This window comes from Gymnoscopelus braueri (genome assembly GCF_963280865.1).
Source record: "Gymnoscopelus braueri genome assembly, chromosome: 7".
NCBI lineage: Eukaryota > Metazoa > Chordata > Actinopteri > Myctophiformes > Myctophidae > Gymnoscopelus > Gymnoscopelus braueri.
Genome location: NC_137608.1, coordinates 40999855 through 41020192, shown reverse-complemented (window position 1 = coordinate 41020192; position 20338 = coordinate 40999855). Strand labels below are relative to the sequence as shown.

At 42.7% G+C, this 20338-nt stretch overlaps 1 protein-coding gene across 1 annotated transcript; it reads left to right on the top strand.

The window, feature by feature from the left end:
- Positions 1 to 4698: 4698 nt before the first annotated feature.
- LOC308089021 (histone-lysine N-methyltransferase SETD1B-A-like) lies at positions 4699 to 20279 on the top strand (the record flags this gene model as incomplete). Its single annotated transcript, XM_080433600.1, is given in 16 exon segments — positions 4699 to 4836; positions 4970 to 5074; positions 5683 to 5953; positions 6070 to 6182; positions 6365 to 7450; positions 8005 to 8698; positions 9336 to 9547; positions 9841 to 9955; positions 10643 to 11059; positions 11355 to 12431; positions 12434 to 12446; positions 12974 to 13115; positions 13957 to 14082; positions 14608 to 14727; positions 19057 to 19194; positions 20106 to 20279. Coding segments are annotated over 16 exon segments (4941 nt in total).
- Between the last annotated feature and the right edge of the window lie 59 nt (positions 20280 to 20338).

The following is a 20338-nucleotide window of genomic DNA, read 5'->3' as shown; positions in this document are numbered from 1 at the left end:
TCTTCATTTTCCATGTCCTTGGCAGTGCATTCAACACACAACTTTGTATTAATATCCTTTTGGTTTCTTCGTCTTGAGAGATGGATTTCATAACTGTCTGAAATTACATTAAAAGTCAAAATAAAAAAGTCACACTTCCAAACAGGTAGCCTATATGCACTTGTGAATGCGACCATCAGTATAATCACTATGTTTAACTGATACCAGAATTAAGGAATATCCGATCATTTATAAAAATAATTGAGTTTCTATCACGTTTTCTGCCCAAAGACCTCAAACTGATACAGACAACAAGCCACTCTAGGTACTAACTCACTTACTTACTTACTTACTGATGTCCCATGAAAGTAAGGATTTTAATAAGGTTGTACATTTTAAAATGTTTTTGATTCATGATATGACATTACATAATGACATGTGACATAATGCCAACAGAATTAGAATTCCTGTTTAGAAAGGTATTTTCAAAAGTATATATTTTCAGTCCTTTACTGCTGTATAATAGAGATATAGACTAAACTGTTGCCCTCTGTACCTCACATTGGCAACACATACTCTTTTCAAGAGCAGATGGGATGTTCTTCTGAAACAGGCACAAAATAATCTGTTTTGGTCTTTCTCTACTTCATGCTTATGATTGTCGTGCTGCTTTGTCATCCAGATCTCGACTGAAGAGATTTTTAAATTCAGTTGGGTGACCTTATTAATTATCTAATAACAAATCAATTCAAAACCAGAATTAAATTCCCATTCCAAACAATCTAATTTTAGCCTACTTCTATTTTGAAAAATGACAGAAATAGCAAAACGCAAGGACGGATGATTCCTTGATAAAAGCTAAATGAACAGTGTTCCATGCAACTTGGCGTATCTCTGGAAAGTCTCCTTTTGTGTAAGCCATGACAAGGGACGTTTTCCCTCAACCCCCATCTCCCACAATAACAATCTTGAATTCTTCTTGCTGGTTTGTATACCCTCTGCTTACACTGGATCCTTTCTGGGGTATGTTCCTGTACAGACAGATAGGAAAAGGTGCTTCCACATACAACACAACCTGTCTGGCTATGCAGAGCTAAACCAGAGATAAACAAGAGACTGAAGAGAAAATTATTTAGCTTTTTGGAAAGGTGGAATTGGACATCTGTAGAGAGACAGCCTCTTTGTTGCTCTGTCTTTATCCCCCTTGAACATCCATTATTGTGAGTGGTGGTCAAACCAGATGAGAGGTCTTTCAAATGCTGATCAAATTAAACATAGTTCCATTACCACTACAAAACCCTTTTTGCACCCACTCCCGCCAAAATCTGTTTGATGGTCTCACAGTGTAGGCTGCCCCACCTCGCTACTGCAGGGCAGCCTTTGTAGTTGCTTTGTAAATAAGAACGACAAAGTCATATGGCTGCTACCGATGCGCAGAACCATCGCCGCCATTAAACTGCAGAGGGGTGGCACAGTTCCCCTCCCACTGAGCATTGGTCAGATAGGCTAAGTTATAAGGACTTGAACTGTAACCTGAAAGGCGTTCGGTGCCAAGCCCTCATTGAGATGGGAGTTTCTTTCTCCCTGGTCACTTGACTCCCTGTCCCCACTTTGGTTACTGTTACTGACGATGAATCAGATTGAAACTGAGACAGAGGAAAAAGTACTCAATCAGGTGGCCAGTAAGAACCTGCACCACGAGTTCTGGCAGGCTGACATAAGATGCGTGCCTCAGGCTTGGACCTGCTCGACCTCTGGGGAGCCATTGTGGATGTGTGTCATCTAGGCTCAGAAAACATAGCACTTCAGCAGCGCCGCAGAGGCAGAGCTAAACCGAGGACAACCTGTCCAGCTGCCAGATTGGGCACTGCTACTGTACATCAGCCAACGGGGGGTCCCGCCAGGCATCCAGAGTGCTACGCCAGTAAATGGGGGTCCATACAGCCGAGCTCGACTTCACTGAAGACAATACCGACAAACTTCAAATGTTCAGCAAAGCTCCAATAAAAGCATGACTGTGCATTTATTAACTGTGCAAATTAATAATGTTCAAATGTGCAAATATCATATCAGAGATAGGTAACAGATCCTTCAAAGCTTCCAATATAGACCCAGTATCCCAGTCATCCTGGTACGGAATATTAACAATAGCTGGCTAGCAGTTTTGCGTAGACCAGGGGTCTTCAATAGGGGGTCCGGGACACCTAGGGGGTCCTCAGAGTATTTTTGGAGAGTTGGTGTAGAGGGAAAAAGATTAGACTCAGGGAAAAATATTACAGAGCCAACAGTCAAGTTGACTAAATATTGAGGGTTTAAACGGTTAACTGTCTGAAAATACACGTTAGCACGAATCCAAGATATCAATAGAAAAGGTAATGTGTAAACAGTAAACACAAAACTTTAATGTACACAACACTGATGACAGTACTGTCAAACAAGTCTATGAAGCTATCTAGGAAATCTATCAAAAAATGTATCTGAAACAGAATTTTATACAATATGTAGTGGGGGTCCCCCAATCCCTGCTTCATCTGTCTCTCAGCTAATATAAGGGGTCCTTGGGCTGAAAAACGTTGAAGACCCCTGGCGCAGACTATAGGAAAGCTTAATGCTGTGACTCACAAGGAATTGTACCTGCTGCCCTGCATTGACGACGCACTAAACCACATTACCAGATGCAGTTAGTTCAGCTTTCTGAACGTCCACAGCTGGTACTGGCAGGTACAGTAGAGCGTTCCCCTGACTGAGGCTTGGCCCAAATCCATCTTCTCCATCAGTCAAGGGCTGTGGCAGTTCAAGGTCATGCCCAGGCCTCTGCAATGCCCCAGCCACACACTTGGCAGGATTTCCCAGCATGCCTCAGGCCCCCATACTTACTGTTCAATGTTGTACTTGTTGTTCTATTTAGAGGATGCGTTTAGGTGTCTATTGTGTGGTTATTATTGTGGTTAACCATGTTCAAACAAGGGCAGAAATGCTGCACTCATTTCATCCTCCACTGAAACCATAATGAACTCACAGTAATAAGCACAATTTCCATAATTATTCTTCACAAAAGAAACTCCACATCTATCTGCACATTTGCCTACTACTATGACTGCATCACAATAAGGCCTCAGGCCTCTCATTTCAACCAATGACCCCACCCCTCACATATTGTCCCCAATTGTTTTATCTGTCTCAATAGAAGTTTTTCTATATAAATTAGTTAGAAGTTGCCATGTGTCTTCCTACCACTCTTCAACCCGCTGGCCTAGACAACAATGTATGGTAATCGGAACAGTGGGCCCCTGACAACACTGGGCAGTGCGCACCATTGCAATCATTAATTTGTTTCTGTTCAATTTTATTTGATCTATATTTATTTTACAAATAAGGGGTCAAATACGGTACATATAATATGTTTTTATTACATTTACTTTTTGTTTGACTAATTGATTAGACTAGATTATTTCAATAATTTTTAAATTTTACACACATTGTGTGTGTGTGTGTGTGTGTGTGTGTGAGAGAGAGAGAGAGAGAGAGAGAGAGAGAGAGAGAGAGAGAGAGAGAGAGAGAGAGAGAGAGAGAGAGAGAGAGAGAGAGAGAGAGAGAGAGAGAGAGAGAGAGAGAGAGAGAGAGAGAGGGTTAATAATAAAGAAGCTTTTAACTACTGTAGGCTACTGTATATTAGTTAGTTAATATTAGTCTATAGGCCTATAGCAATATAGCTTATCCTTAAAACTGTCACTTTATGACCTGTTATAGCACGGATTTTTTTTGTATTTTCTAAGAAAAGCAAAGGACCTATATTTCGCTCCTGGATGTCAGGTCACCGTCACAGGTGCGGAAGGATCCGTAAACACCTGCTCATCCTCCTGCACTGCAGGATAAACATCGGAAAACCCCCGACCTCCCGACAGGTTTACACCATGTAGGTCCAACAAAGGATACCGTTCTGGTCCAGGTAAGAGCGAAAAAAACATAAAAACATTTTTAACCTTCGATTGTTTGGGGATATTCTTAATATTACGCAATTTGCAGCCTATACTTATTGTGTGAGAAGGATAAGCTACAGGTGATGCTCTCCATCACCTGTTGGGGCGTGTTATTATAGCCCTGAAACATGACTGTCATGTATTGTATAACAGTCATGGATGAACTTCAACCTGGTGTTTGCACTTTCTCTTTTTTTGGCCCGTACATCTACATAGACGTTCAAATTTCAAATATAAAGTGCTTACCCCATGGCCACGGATGTTGCAATCATGTACGGGTTCTCATAAATAGCCGTATCTTCCGTATTGTTCAATAAAAAGCATTTTAATCCGATTGGTGGCTATTTTTTCCAAATGATTTCAACTACGTGACCCTATCGGTTGGGAGGTATATTGCACTCTGATACATTATAACTCTATGAAAAGATGGCCACCAATCGGATTAAAATGCTTTTTATTGAACAATACGGAATATACGGGTACTTCTGAGGGTTTGTAGATAATTGTAACATCCTTGGCCATGGGTAAGCACTTTATATTTGAAATCTGAACGTCTATGTAGATGTACGGGTCAAAAAGGGAGAAAGTGCAAACATCAGGTTGAAGTTCATCCATGACGGTCATAACGACGGTCGTGTGACCCATGGCTAGGGCGTGTTACAATGGAGGACCAAAATGAACCAGACAGCGACAATATTCGGCATATTATTTCCTTACATTTCCAGGTTTGGTGAATGTAATGGAAAGCGACCAACAAGATACTCCGAGAGAGACGCATCAACAACAGTGGAGAAGTTGCAAACTGATTATAGACCCCATGTTAACAAATGGACTGTACAAAGTGTATCGTTATGATGGACAGCATTTTAACATGCCCGTGAGTCAGTGTATTTCGTTTTTTATTTCTATTTTAATGTTGGAGCGCAGTTATTTGTTTTTATTGATGCAGTCATGCAGATGTTCTTTTATCATGCTATAGTAGGAATGATTGTGTGTGTCTATCTTGTCAGGTTCATGATTTAGGAGTGTTTCCTGTCGACGCAGTAAGAGACCCCCGAATCTGTCGCCTCTGGAGTAAATGTGACATGATTGACTTTTTGGTTCCTACATTTAAGGTGACACATTTTTGTCAATTATTGCCTATTATCAGTGATGGAATAAGTAGGCTACTCAATTGTTTTACTTAAGTAAAAGTACCAATACCACAATGTAGGAGTAGCCTACTCTGTTACAAGTAAAAGTCTGGTATAAAACATTTACTTGAGTAAAAGTACAAAAGTATTGGCACCAAAATAGTACAAAAGTTAAATTATTCAAAATATGCAGAATGTCCCCATTTCAAAAGTTTCCAAATAATATTATATTAAAAAAACCTTTAAAAATAGCCAAAGTATTAAGTATATGAGCTGAAGTGGTTAATGTATGTTTTGTAATAATAATAATAAAAATCTACTAGTAAGTAACTAGTAACTAAAGTTTTCAAATCATTGTAGTGGAGTAAAAAGTACAATATTTGTCTCTGAGATGTAGTGGAGTAGAAGTAAAAGTATTGAAAATTGGAAATACTCCAGTAAAGTCAAAATACCTAAATTGTTTACTTAAGTACAGTACTTGAATATATGTACTTAGTTACTTTACACCGCTGCCTATAGTAGGCTGATATAGGCTGACTGACAAATCGTGTTTGAATCATGCTTTAACAATTACCTATGTTTTATTTCAGATTGATGAATGCTATGTTGGCCCCATTCCCCCCAAAGAAGTCACATTCGCCAGATTAAATGACAACGTACGGGAGGATTTTTTGACTGACATGTGCAAAAAGTATGGACAAATCGAAGACGTGGAAATATTATACAATCCTAAGAACAAGAAGCATCTGGGAATTGCAAAAGTAATTTTTGACACGGTCAGGGCTGCAAAAGTCGCTGTTGAACATCTACATGAAACTTCAGTGATGGGAAACATCATTCATGTGGAAATTGATACAAATGGTAACACGTTTAAGAAACATGACGTAGATTTTGCGTGATAAGAAGGTCTTCATTTGTATTTTGCTGTATGTCATTTGCCCTCAATACAATTTATAACTACCTGCAACCCTTCTCAGGTGAAAAAAGGATGCAATATGTCCAGCTCCTATTGAAAGGGCTGTATACTCCTGGGACATTGCCAGTGGGAAGCAGTGAAGAAACGCTTCAATATCTCATTGACAATTTGCTGGTAGCTGCAGTTTTTCATTGAATATTTTCTTTAACTCTTTGTTAATTAATTTTACTATTGCAGAGTAAGTCATGTTGACATATTTGGTATTTTCAGCTGTTAAGTAGTCTTCATACATGTTTTTCAATGTTATATGTGTAAAATGATACTTGCAGTCTAATGATGCTGCTTGCCCTCTACAGAGCAACAAACCTTCACAAAGACAAGGGCCCATTTCCAGTCCCACCAGTGTCACCACTCCTCTCTCCCTGGACACTGCCTACTCCAGTATTTGGCAGGACACACCTGGAAGCTTCGGGTTGACCCCACTGTCTCACGGGACCCCTCGCACTCCTTGTCTGACAGGGACTCCTCTCTCTCAGGACTCGTGCTACTCCAGCCTGCAGACTACTCCTGTCCAACAGGGGGAGCCTTCCACCTTCAGTGTTCACAGACAGTTGAGACGTAAACTGGGATGGAATTGTAATGGGAGATCCTACAAAAGCTCAGACTTGAGCTCCATTTTTAAGCACTTCCAAACACAACCTCTGCTTCCCGCCCATATGCAGACTGCATGCAACACAGACCACAAGCCAGGCGGTTGGCATCAGAATGTACAGTCCTCTAAAGAGTCCTACGTTTACTTTAACTCTCCTGATCAGGAATCCAACGATGTATTCACTACTACCTCTAAGTCTGGAACTCTGAGCTTCAGCCCTCCCAGTGACTTAAGCATTAATATGGAGCGGAGAGGCTCCATGAAGAGGCTGGCAGCAGCAGACTACCTAACATGCATTACAGATCATCTCCCCTCGCCTCTCGATGCAGATCCTAGAAGCCCCAATGAGCAAGAGATGAAGAGCTTGGACTCCCGAATCGAAATGTTACTGACAAAACCCCAGACCTTGGACACGTCTGACTTGGAAGAAATGGGCTGGGAGGCTTGTGTGCATAACCAGGAAAGTCCCGTTTCACCTCAGTCACCTGAAAACTCTTCTGCCTCAGATAACGCACCTGTCTACCCCCCAGCTCTTGGTGGATCCCTCTCAACCAGCCAAAAGTCCTCCCACAACAGTGTCGAGGATATCAGTCCAACGCCTCTCTCTGCCAGTGGAGGGGACGAGACGGCCCAAGTTGTGGCTTCACTTTTGAGAAACTCACAGTCTCCTTCATCTCTTTACTCACATATAGAGACAGGGGGTTGGACCAGGAGGGTGGACATGTGCCAAGCAAACCAGCCTCCCTTGGACAGAGATGATATAGAGAATGGATGCTCTGCATTGTCCAAGGTTATAAATAATAATTATATCAGTCCATGAAATGTTTACTGTACACATTTTGTTCATACATCCTCCATTGTACAAAATGACCAATAGCCAAGAAATTTAAACCATTGCTGTTTTCTTTCTTTCTTTCTTTCTTTCTTTCTTTCTTTCTTTCTTTCTTTCTTTCTTTCTTTCTTTCTTTCTTTCTTTCTTTCTTTCTTTCTTTCTTTCTTTGGGTAGTTTAAGTTTTTTCAGAAGTGGTGGTTAACCTGAATCATTCACAACTAAAAAATGCTTTACATATTGGACCTTCATATTTAATTGATATTGAGTGAAATAACTATTATTTGTATTATTATTGTTGTTGTTTTTATTATTATTATCATTAAATTTATTATTATATCATCAGGAACAGAAATATATCAAAATCAGTGTTATGGATAATTTAATATATAATAATTATTATTAAATAATTTATTAGATAATAATAATACATATATAATATAATAGAGGATAATACATGATCCTCTGCTTCGGTCCTAAATCTGAATCATAATTTTGTCCTATCTCCCTCACAGCAACTTCATGTAACAAGTGTGCAGCATTCTGAGAGCAAACAGTCTGCAGTCAGGAATCCCACTGAAGGGAAAGCCTCCCTGCCTTGGCGTCCTCCTCTTTCATTCATCAATGGCACCATCCAACGGCCTCCCTCCAAGCCTCCCCCTTACCCCATTCCTGGACGCTCTCACCCACCAGGCGCTCCGTTCACTTTCCCCATTCCACCCATTCCGTCCATTCCGCCCTCTATCCTGCCATTTCCAATTCGCCTGCCAGACGGCACAATTCCCATTCCGCCTCCAGGCTGGATCCCACCTCCAGGCCATCCTGCCAGCTTCAACATGCCTCCTCCACCTATTCCTCCACACGTACTTAGACCCCCTCCACCTTTGATGGCTCCACCCTCCACCATACTCCCTGTTCGGGTCTTCCCCCTAGACAGGCAGTCTGCTGGGCATTCAGACATAGTGGGTACCTCAGAGCGGGGCGGTGTGCCCTTGCCCTTACAGGGACTGGCCTGGCCCAATATACCCTTGTTCAACCCCTTTGTGCCACCACCAGGCTACATGCCTGTGAGAGACGACCCCCATAAGGTCACAGTGGAGAAGGTTTTGGGCGTTGTCATGGAGGAACTCAGGTCACTCATTAAGAAGGATATTATACGTAGAATGGTTGAGGTTGTCGCTTTCAACGCGTTTGATGTGTGGTGGGAATGTGAGGAGCAGAAAGCAAAGGTCATTTCACTAAATAGCACTATTTTGGCAAACAGCAATTTGATTACTTGAAATCCTCTTTGAAGGATTACTGTATTAGCTTGGTATATTCAGTGTTAACTTGCATTTTTTGTGTCATCAGAGTGCTATCGCTCCTTTGAAGGCCGGAATAGAAATAGTGGAAGAGAGGGCCAAGTTAATAAATCCCCTCAGCCACATTATTGGCCAGCGAAAAAACACTCCACTGCCCTCCTTCAAGGTATCAAAATAACACATTGACTTAAAGACAATGAATGGTGATTTCATTTGTGCTATATATTCACAATGCTGGCTAACATTATTATGCAGGTAAAGAGGAAAACAACCCATCCTAGCACCTCAGATGTTCCAAAGAATGTATTGTCTTATTCAGAGGGAAATGATATTCATCGTGACAGTGCTAGTAAGTGCTTATTATACCATGCCGTTAGTTTTCATGTTCATCAGTACATTACAAAACTATTGTAATGTGGTTGTCTGTTTGTTTGTTTGTCTGTATGTCTATGTTACTCTGGCTGAAGGCTTGTCCACCAGAGGGTGCTGCGGCTCAACTTGTTTAATTGTTCATCTAGTTCTGACCAAAGTTCTCCTTTTTCTAGATTTGGACCAGGTAAGTGATACAAACAGACATACACCTGTGAAGACGGCACCAGTTGGAGGTATCGCTCCAGCTCTGAAGCGCAGACATGCAAGGCCGCTTGAGCTTGATAGTGATGGGGAAGAAGGGGAGGAAGAGGACAATGAACCAAAAGATGAGAGATCAAACAAAGTGGAGAGTCCCTCAGTCATTGGGGATACTCCTGAAGCCCAGGTAAATGGGGATTTTACATGAAGAGTTATTCAAATAGTATAAAAGCTCCAGTGTATGAATTGTTGCCCTACTGTTGACTTTGTTTACAATATTAGAATAGTTGAACATTGAATCTTTGTCAATCTGTAATTGAATGACTTCTGATGCTTGGACCGACAGAATGACACAGATAGGAAACATTCAGACATGCAATTCCAGGTTATGAAATTGAGATGGCTAAATAAATGTTTGATTTACCATTAATTTAAGTACACATGTAGTACATTGTAACTAGTTGATGGTCCTTTCAATAGTGTCTCATAGTTGATGATGACCAGAAGGATGATGATACACAAAAACCAGAGGACATTGAGGATGGAGATGTTTTTGTCTCCAGAACTACTGAAAGAATGCATTTCTCAGACACTGGTAAGTTGTAACACTCAGCTCTAAGTTGAGGTACCTGTTCAGAGTAGTGGAAATTAACTAATCACAAGTACTCTTATTAATGCAATTGAGTAGCATTTTCATGTGATCAGTAGTTCTACCTTCACTTAAGTTGATGAAGTATTCTACTCAACAACTTTTGGAAAGGCAAGAAATGCAGAATACCCTACAGTTATGCTGTTATGACACAACCAGGTGGATATTCCATTAAAGTTTGCTTTGCAACCCTTTTTGTATGTACATATATCTGCGTAGCTGTTAATCAGAGCAGTCTTCAAAAGAGCTACTTTTGTGTGAGTAGTTTTCAACAGTAATTCAACTTGAGTAGGATATTTTAGTATTCTTTCCACCTTTGCATTTATGTTCAATAAGTACATAATGTGTCAAAGACCTTATTAGGTTTAATGTCATGCGAGTAGTGAGCAGGACCCAAACACATACAACTAGATGCAGGATAGTTCGACTCAAAAGGGTTTATTTAAACTAACGTTATCTGAAAAACTGGGCAGGCAAAAGATAAACATGTACAACTTCAGGTAGTAGATGTACGCCCAACAACAGAGAGACATCGAGAGAAAGACAGACAGACAGACAGACAGACAGACAGACAGACAGACAGACCGATCGTGACGGTTAATTAATTTGCGTTCTTGTTTTTGTTTTTTTAAGCGAGTCTCTCAGAGGTGGAGTCTAGCTCCTCTGAAGACTCATTATACTCTGACTCATTAGAGTCCTACTCCTCTGAGGGGAGCGAGGACTCGTCCTACCAAGACTGTAGTTCTACAGAGGACGAAGACGCACCGGAGGATGGCATGGAGACGAGAAGCATCGAGTGTGTGGTGATATCGTCAGACGAGGAGTCAATGGAGCTCGAGCCGCCTGCCACCCCCTCAGCCCCCCTCACCCCAGGTGCACAGCTGGATCTTGACCTGAAGGAGTGGTCCGAGAAGGACCTGAGGGAAGCACCAGGAGGGGGACATCATGCCGTCAGTCATTGTGACACCAGTGAACTTGACCTAGTGATGGAGTTCCAACCAAGCGCCTCTCCAGACCACCTCCATCCCCCATCACCTATAGGAGTTGCAGGTCACATGTCTGATATACTAAACACCATAGACTTGAGTCCTAAATTGCCCACCAATTGTGCCATTAACCACATGAACCCTATCATCCCTTGGAGCGAACATTCAGCACAAATTGCAGATCTACAAGCTCACAATTGTGAGCTCGTAAGATCGGCTATATATTAGAGATTTGGTGTAGACTTGGTGTATCAAGGGTTTAAGTGGTTAATTATATTATTAGTTACATAAATAATAAAATGTTTTATATTCATTCAATAATTGTATGCTCTTAATGTTATTACATTTTCTCTCTGTAGTTGTTGAGCCTGATTTTGATGTAGAGATGGAGAGCCCTGAATGGAGAGTGGAGTCACTGGAATACGTGGATATGGAAAACCTTAGGCCCCTCACCCCTACTGGCTCCTTGGTAGAAAGTGACCCAGACCTTCTTGTACATGGCAAACCAACCCCTCCTGTTGCAGAGGAGATGGAAAGGCCACAAACACCAGGCCTGGGAGTAGAGGCTCAATTGGAGAGTGAGTACATCCTGGCCGAGCTCCTTTCCCTCTCTTCAAACAGCGAGTCAGTGCCCAGCAGTTCCCCATCAGAGATCCAGGAGTCATACCCAGCCTACGAAGATATGCCCAAAACACCTGGCAGAGAGGACAGAGGATTGTGGACACCCCACGGCTCTCTGAGAATCCCAGCAACACCTGGCAGAGAGTTAACCCCTTCAGAGGAAGGTGTAATGCTGAGCCCATCTCTTTGCAGCCATTTCCCCCTTCCACCACAGCTGACAAGCCACCTCTACATCTGGACTCCACAGACTCCTGGAAGAGACATGAACCGACCCCACAGAACCAAGGTCCGCCGGAGGAGGATGCAAATCATGACCGCCTCGCAAGGAAGGAATACTGTGTCGCCTTTATTATGCTCCCTCAGCAGTTCCCCCGTCGTAACGTCTTCTCCCTATAACCTCTCTGACTCCTCGGTAGAGACTCCTGATCTGAGCGGTGAGCGGGTCAGTCCAGTTGCTAGAGCAGGGCCCCTGCAAGGGCTGGAGAACATGCCTGGACTCCTTGATGAGGAGAATCGGAGAGAGACGGTGAAGTCCACACGGAGGAGGGAGCGATGGAGGAGGAGGAGGAGGATGTGCCGAGTGTGGAAGTGGAGATCACTGCCGAGATCTTCACACTCCTCTCGCCGTCCTCATGCCAGGTGCCGTTCGAGGTCTGAGGAGAGGAGAATACTCCACCGTTTTTGGAGGAAGGGTCTTGATGAGGAGGATGCAAGGCTGCTGCAGGTTACACACGACTGGCTGCTCCAGCAGGATAACGGCTTTAGTTGGCTCAGTGACACGCGTTGGATTCCTCATCCTTATATCCTTTTGAAGACATAAACCAGAAACAGTGCAGCGACTATAAGTAAAAGTGTTAGTTAGAAATCAGTGCTAGGCCAGTGACCCTGTCTCTTCCTGTGAAGAGAGCATGATGATACTGCCTCGACAGATCCATCAAGTTGTGGTTTGTGTTCCCATACAGCCACAATTCACAAGCTGATAAAACCTTTTGTTAACCCATTCAATCCGGGAACGCATCCGTGTCATTTTAGATGTCTTTGGCTATTGAAAAATAGCAGATCTACAAGCTCATAGCGCGGCACTCGGTGCCACGCTATGTAGATCTGCTATTTTTTTGAAGTCGTGAAAATGTGTGAAAATCTTTGAATACATATTTTTTAAAGCGAACGCTTGTAAAATATTTTGTTCCAGGGACCTCCAGAAGCAAAGATTTGAGTTACAAATGTTCGCTTAAAAAAAAAATTATATTCCAAGCTCAGATTACTCTGATAGACGTTGTAACAAAAGTCATAATTGTGCATCATACCGTGTACTTCCTTAATCTCAATCACTGAGTGGAGCCTTGGCAGAAAGCAGTGAGGATCACAGTAGCTGGCAGCAGAGCCATGTGAGTGGATGTGCCCGTGCTGAGGGTTTCTACAAAATCAGTAGGATGGATAAAATGAGATACCTCAACGATGCACTACTGACCACAGACCTTCCATCTACGAGCACACAGGTATGCAGTGAGCACACGGCACGCACCCCTCTCTCTCAAGTACATTCACATTACATTTTAGGCATTTAACTAAAGCTCTTATTCAGAGTGTCTTATGATTGAGCAATCATTCAGCGTCTTACTCTTAAAATATCGTTTTGGGCTTTTCTGCCTCCATCGCTTGCACAGTGGCGAGAGATAGGAAACATGGAGAGAGACCAGGGGAGTGACACGCAGAAAAACAGGGGCCCAAGACTTCAGGGGACTCCTAAGCAAGAGCCTTGAAGTGAATTGTCGCCATTAACTTTGAATTTCTTGTCTAAGGGCTTAGTTATGTTATGTCAATAATAGAGCCTCAAAAGTCCTGCTGAAAAACTGATGTTACAATAAAGAAACCCATCATGATAGGACGTTAGAGGGGCATGCAAAGAGAAAGTGCAAAACAGCATTGGAAGCTCTAAACTCATGTTGAGATGCAGGTGCTTTAATATGGTGTTGGCATTCTGTGTAGCCTATGCATGTGCACTGTAGATCCTCTTGCAGTTCAAAATAGTTATTGTGGTGTTGACAAGTCAGTGTACCTGCCGGGATGGGGGGCCTTTTAGAAGTCTGTGCCTAGGGGTCCATTTTGTCATGCTCCGCATATGCGGCCCAGGAGTCGAACTGGGGACCCGCTGTCAGGCATCAGAGCCCACTGTATATGGTACGCGTCCTAACCACTCAGCTTTCAGGCACCCCAGGGACAGTTTTCTTAGCCTCTTTGCCAGAGTCTAGTCTGGACATCAGGGCAGTCTAGCAGCTAGATAATGTCAAGTGCTTTTTGCATGGACAGTTTTTGATTGAAAGCTGTGTTTTCCCACAGGGAGGGACTATCCCAGCCCTACCACAGACCTCCTTGCGCTCTGGGTCCGACTTCAGGTCTGAGCAGCGTCGTCTGCTGTCCTCGTTCAGCTGTGACAGTGAACTGGTCAGATTCAACCAGCTCAAGGTAAGAAAACATCTTCATTTGTTCACTGCTAATAATGCAGCCTGTCCACAACTCGCAGTAGTTTTTAGTGTTAGTGTTACAACCCAGCCTAGGAGTCACTAGGTGTTAAAAGATGGACTCCCACCTTCTCAGTCTCCAAACAGCCAGTCTACATTATTCTGAGGAAAATGCTGTGCATCATGACAGTGCTAGTCAGTGCTCGTCAGTGCTCATAGAGGAGGTTGTCAAGAGAAAGAAAACTAAGCATTTTAAGTTAGGCAGCTTTATAGTCCAATCCATGAAGACAGGAGCCAATCACCTATGAGGTTCCACCTACTAGTTACCAGACTAGTTACCAGTCACACTCAGACACCACTCAGTCACCATTCATAACAGATGGTAGTCAATCAGCCACTAATCACCACTCAATCACACAAGGACCAATGAGGTGAAAGGACAGGCATAGGGCAATACAGCATAACCACAGTACCAGAAAATACACATATGATCCTAGGGTTATAACAAATGTTTACCCGTTTTCCCCAGTTCCGCAAGAAGAGGATCCGTTTCAGCCGGAGTCATATCCATGACTGGGGCCTTTTTGCCATGGAGCCCATCGCAGCTGATGAAATGGTTATTGAATATGTTGGCCAGACCATCAGACAGGTGAGACCAAAGAATGAGAAAAACACAAATATGTATAGCAAAATCCTGAGTGTTAATTTAACCCCTACAAAATATCAAAATTGATTAATGGGAGGGCGGGCCGCCAAGCCGGCGGGACCTCTGACGTCATTCTGACTCAGCCATAAACAAACCACGGCCAAGTCACTACACGTCAAGTCACTTCAATAACATAACCATAAACAAACCACGAGTCAGCTCCATATATGGGCACAAAAGCGGGAATTCCCATATATGGGCATCAGGAATCTTCATATATGGGCATAAAAGGGACAAGGACTGACAGATACAGAGATCTCCATATGTGGGCATAAAAGGGGCAAGGACTGACAGATACAGAGATCTCCTTATATGGGTATATTAGCAAGCAAGCCCATATATGTGCATATACTGATGACATCATGGATCTCCAAATATGGGCATAAAAGGGACAATGACTGACAGATACAGATATCTCCATACATGTGCATAAAAGAGACACAGACAGACAGGTACAACGGGTACTCTGACAAAGTCCCCGACATTATGGCTCAGACATATTGGTCAGACCGATTGCTCAGACGAATCGGCTGTGCGACTTAGTAGTGAGGATGGGTAAGACCCGATTTTTGAAAAATGTGGACACGGCTCACAAAAGCGCCAATTTTTTTCTACATGCTCTCCATCACCATAGGTTTCATTTTGGAAGGGTAGCCACGTCATCAAGATGGCAGAAGGCGGCCATCTTGGATTGCAAAGATGGCCACCATGTAATATCTATAAGTGCCAATATCTCGGCTTCCAAGCCACTTAGAATGTCAATCTTGGTGTCTAAATATACATTTTATGGGACAAGGAATGCAATAAAACTATAGGGAATATCAATACGTGACTAATTCTGCCATTATTAGATCATTTGGTTGATTCTGGCCATATATGTACACAATTGTATTAAAATGTATGTGTCGGCTAGATTATGCACAACATATTGGTATGAATTTTTATCAAACTTTGACAGATCTGACTCTTGAGCAGGAGTATGTTTTTAGAAAAAGGAAATAAACAACACCACCATGAAGAAGGAATGGCTACACAAAGGACGTTCAAAGAGCAAACACTAGCACTTGTGCACACCATCAGTGGGATGGGCAATCCGTTCCTAGATGATAGCCACGAGCTTCTAATGTTGGACACACGAAATGTGATTGACGAGTCAGTGGTTAACACAGTCCGCACTGTGGAATCAGTGGGCAGAGAACAGTACGACAAGTACCATAAGACAGTGATCATGGACCGCACACACTCCATTCATGAGCCCATCAAAAAGAACTCACTGCCTCTCTTCAGATGCCCAACACTCAAGATCAAGACCAAGCAGGCAGGGCAGATCTCAATGTTGAAGGATGATGTGGCACTCTTCTCCCGGTTATATATAGCCACGCAACACAGAGAGGGGAACATGAGCACCTTCTTTAAACATGAAAACCATCCATACCCTCCCTCTCTATCTGACAGAGGGAAACTACGGCTGGGAAAGAAGTCAGATCTGCTAAATATTCTGACACAGAAGACACAAGAAGAACCTCCAGCTACGTTTGATGTCAAAGTACTCGATGGAGCTGCTGTGGTGCACTTCCTGTCCACTACCAACATTACCACATTTGACGAATATGCCAGTTGTGTCTTTGTTCCCCACATCATGAAACACCTGGAGATCTCCAAAAGAGTTGATGTGGTCTGGGATACGTACATCACCAGCAGCATAGAAGAGTCAACAAGGGAGAAGCGAGGCAAAGGGATACGACGGAAGGTGGCTGGTCAGAACAAGCTGCCGGGGAATTGGTCAGATTTCCTGCGTGATCCTACAAACAAGCAGGAACTCTTTGCCTTTCTCTCTGGGAAGATTGCATCCACTGCCTGGCCAGAGGGCAAGCTGGTCTTCATCACATATGGCATCACAGTGGTCGGCACAGACACCAGCCACTCGATGCTGCCATGTAACCATGAAGAGGCCGACACCAGGATAGTGATTCACCTGCTTGATGCCCTGGAACATGGCTGTTCTACCTGCTTGATACGCACTGTGGATACGGATGTTGTCGTTATCCTCATCGGCAAGTTCCATGCCCTGCTCGCCAAGTATCCAGCTGCAGACATCTGGGTTGCTTTTGGCACTGGCAAGAACTACACCTATGTTCATATAAACACGATCTGCCATGCTCTGGGCAAAGACAAGTCCACAGCACTTCCCGTCTTCCACTGTTACACAGGCTGTGACACAACATCAGCATTCAGCGGGAAAGGGAAGAAGTCAGCATGGGTGGCGTGGAAGTCCTACCCTGAGGTCACCCAGGCCTTCAACTACATGGCAGAAAATCCATACACTTCTGTGACCATAGATGCCCAACACTTTCAGCTTCTTGAGCGTTTCACAGTCATCATGTATGATAAGACAAGTGATATGGAATCTGTCAATGAAGCACGACGAGAGTTGTTCTGCCAGAAGAACAAAACGATGGAACACATTCCACCAACGCAAGATTCACTGCTGCAGCACGTGAAGCGAGTTGCCTACCAGTCTGGGATCTGGGCCACATCTGAACTGGCCAAGCAGCCGACACCCAGTCCAGAAGGATGGGGATGGACATTGGATGACAACAACCAGGTCTGGCTTCCTGTGTGGAGCATTCTACCGATGGCGTCAAAAGCCTGCAATGAACTGGTCAAGTGCGGTTGTAAAAGACCTTGTGGTGCAAGGTGCTCATGCAAGAAGGCACACTGGAATTGCACAGATCTTTGCAGTTGTCAATGTGACAAATAATTTGAATGTTGTTATCCTGGAAAGTGAAGCTAATAATCTTCAATTCTCTTCATGCTCCATTTTTCAATGTGTCTGAAAATTATGTACATACATTGGCAGAATCAACCAAATTATCTAATCTTGGCAGAATTAGTCACTTATTGATATTCCCTATAGTTTTATTGCATTCCTTGTCCCAGAAAATGTATATTTTGACACCAAGATTGACCTTCTAAGTGGCTTGGAAGCCGAGATATTGGCAATTATAGATATTACATGGTGGCCATCTTTGCAATCCAAGATGGCCGCCTTCTGCCATCTTGATGACGTGGCTACTAGGGGTGTAACGATACGTTTTAACAACGATTCGATACGTATCACGATACTTGGTTGTCGATACGATACATGAACGATACAGGTTAATTTAGAACGATACGATACGTTTCGATTCAGCGATTTAGTCGATACGATACATGAACGATACAGGACAGGTTAATTTAGAACGATACGATTCGATTCAATGATTTAAAATCGATATAGTAACTATTTATTTACCCAAAAATTCTGTGTGAAAAATAAATACCTGGATACTGGATATAAACCCCTCTTTCTCTTTTCTTCTTCTTAAAAGTACTTAGTATTGATATAATTGATTATTTGCATTGCAGAACGATTCGATACGATTATTTGCATTGCAAAACGATTCGATACGATTCAAAGTCAAACGATACGATATTTAGCTGTTTGCATATCGATATAGTAGATCGTTGAAAATTCAAAACGATGCATCGATGCAGTTACTGTATCGTTACGGGCCTAGTGGCTACCCTTCCAAAATGAAACCTATGGTGATGGAGAGCATGTAGAAAAAAATTGGCGCTTTTGTGAGCCGTGTCCACATTTTTTTGTTAACAGCCCTCACTATAGGTGTGAGGGCCCCTCACACAGAAATGGCCGAGTAGCGGCCCGAACCTCCAGTTGTAAAAATGACCCATACACACTTCATCATCATTTATGTATTTAAAACTTCAGAAAACACATAATTTTCAGTGGTGCCAAGGCACAGACATACAATAAATGTAGACACGATAAAGATCATACAGTGGATCACAAGAATACGTTGCTATATCAAATTAAAACACAATAAAAATATAGCAGCACTAACTAATAATAACAAATACATAAAAGTGTGTGAATTGACAATTCAACTAAGATGAACACAAAATGGGAATGAAAAATCGGTAGGATCGGTTTCGCAGTGGAGTGTGAATGGCTGGGATGAGGATTAGCATCTGCAAATCTGAGGCCATGCTTCTCGGCAGGAAACCGCTGAGTGCCCACTCCAGGTAGGGTATGAGACGTTGTGAGGGGAGAATCAGAATCACAACTTTATTGTCACATCACAGGTTTTCCAGTGTAAAGAATTGGGTGGAATTCGTTTTTGAGCTCCTATAAATGCGAAGCAGGGTGATAGCACAACTTCTATTAAAGAACAACTATTAAAGGTTAAATGTGTTACTTTTCCTCCTCAGGTTATTGCAGACATGCGGGAGAAACGATATGAAGATGAGGGTATTGGAAGTAGCTATTTGTTCAGAATTGATGATGATACCATCATTGATGCCACAAAGTGTGGGAACCTAGCCAGGTTCATCAACCACAGCTGCAACGTGAGTAAATCCACAGAGGCAATACAGAACATTCATTAATTGTGTCTGAAGACTGGACACTTTGTCTCTGTTGGGCATAAACCTTGTATCTCCGTGTTTCATCCTTTTTTTTTTTTTTATGTCATAAATTAACATAGGTTGTTGTTCTTGTACAGTGTCATGTGTATAAGCCACCATGTGAACTGTGACCTTATTGTCTCCGCCAGGCCAAAGGCGTGGCCGAGACTATGTTTTCGCCCCTGTCCATCTGTGTCTGTGTGTGTGTGTGTGTGTGTCTGTGTGTGTGTGTGTGTGAGTGTGTGTGTGTGTGTGTGTGTGTGTGTGTGTGTGTGTGTGTGTGTGTGTGTGTGTGTGTGTGTGTGTGTGTGTGTGTGTGTGTGTGCGCGTGTCCATCCATCCATCTGTGCCCCAAATTTCTCATATCGACATGTTATCTCACAACTTAGAGGCCTCGTTTGTGCCAGATTACATTTTCTGCGTTTTCTTCAAAGCACACTTTTTGCTACTACTCCTACAGATTTTGTCCAAAGTTAACAAAATCGTTACACATTATCTCTGTTGTCATATGATCAAGAGCTATGAGTCAGATTTTTCAGATCCCATTCCAATTGGCTATGACTGCCTTCCAAAGGCTCAGTGCGGGCACACTTTCCTAGTTAATGAATATGATTCCACAGTTCACTTATCAAAAATTAAGATTTGTTTTCTTAAAGGAGAATGCACCTACTCCACATTGATCTGTTCGTTGTTGATTGACTTTTTAAATTGATATTGAGGGCTTTATTGATTGATATTGAAGGATGTGCAAGACTCTAGTGTGGTTCTGATGGCAAACGTCTTACACACTTACTGTACAACAAACATGATTGGAACTAACTTAATGTGCCTCCTGTGTCTGTTTTGCCGTTCAGCCTAATTGCTATGCAAAGATAATCACAGTGGAATCTCAGAAGAAGATAGTGATATACTCCCGGCAGTCAATCAGCATCAATGAGGAGCTTACATATGACTACAAGTTCCCCATTGAAGATGAGAAGATCCCTTGTCTGTGTGGGACAGATACCTGCCGAGGGTCCCTGAACTAATGATTGACGGAGGGCCTCATGGCTAGGCCTTCTTTGTGCCTTTGTTGTGCGAACAACAC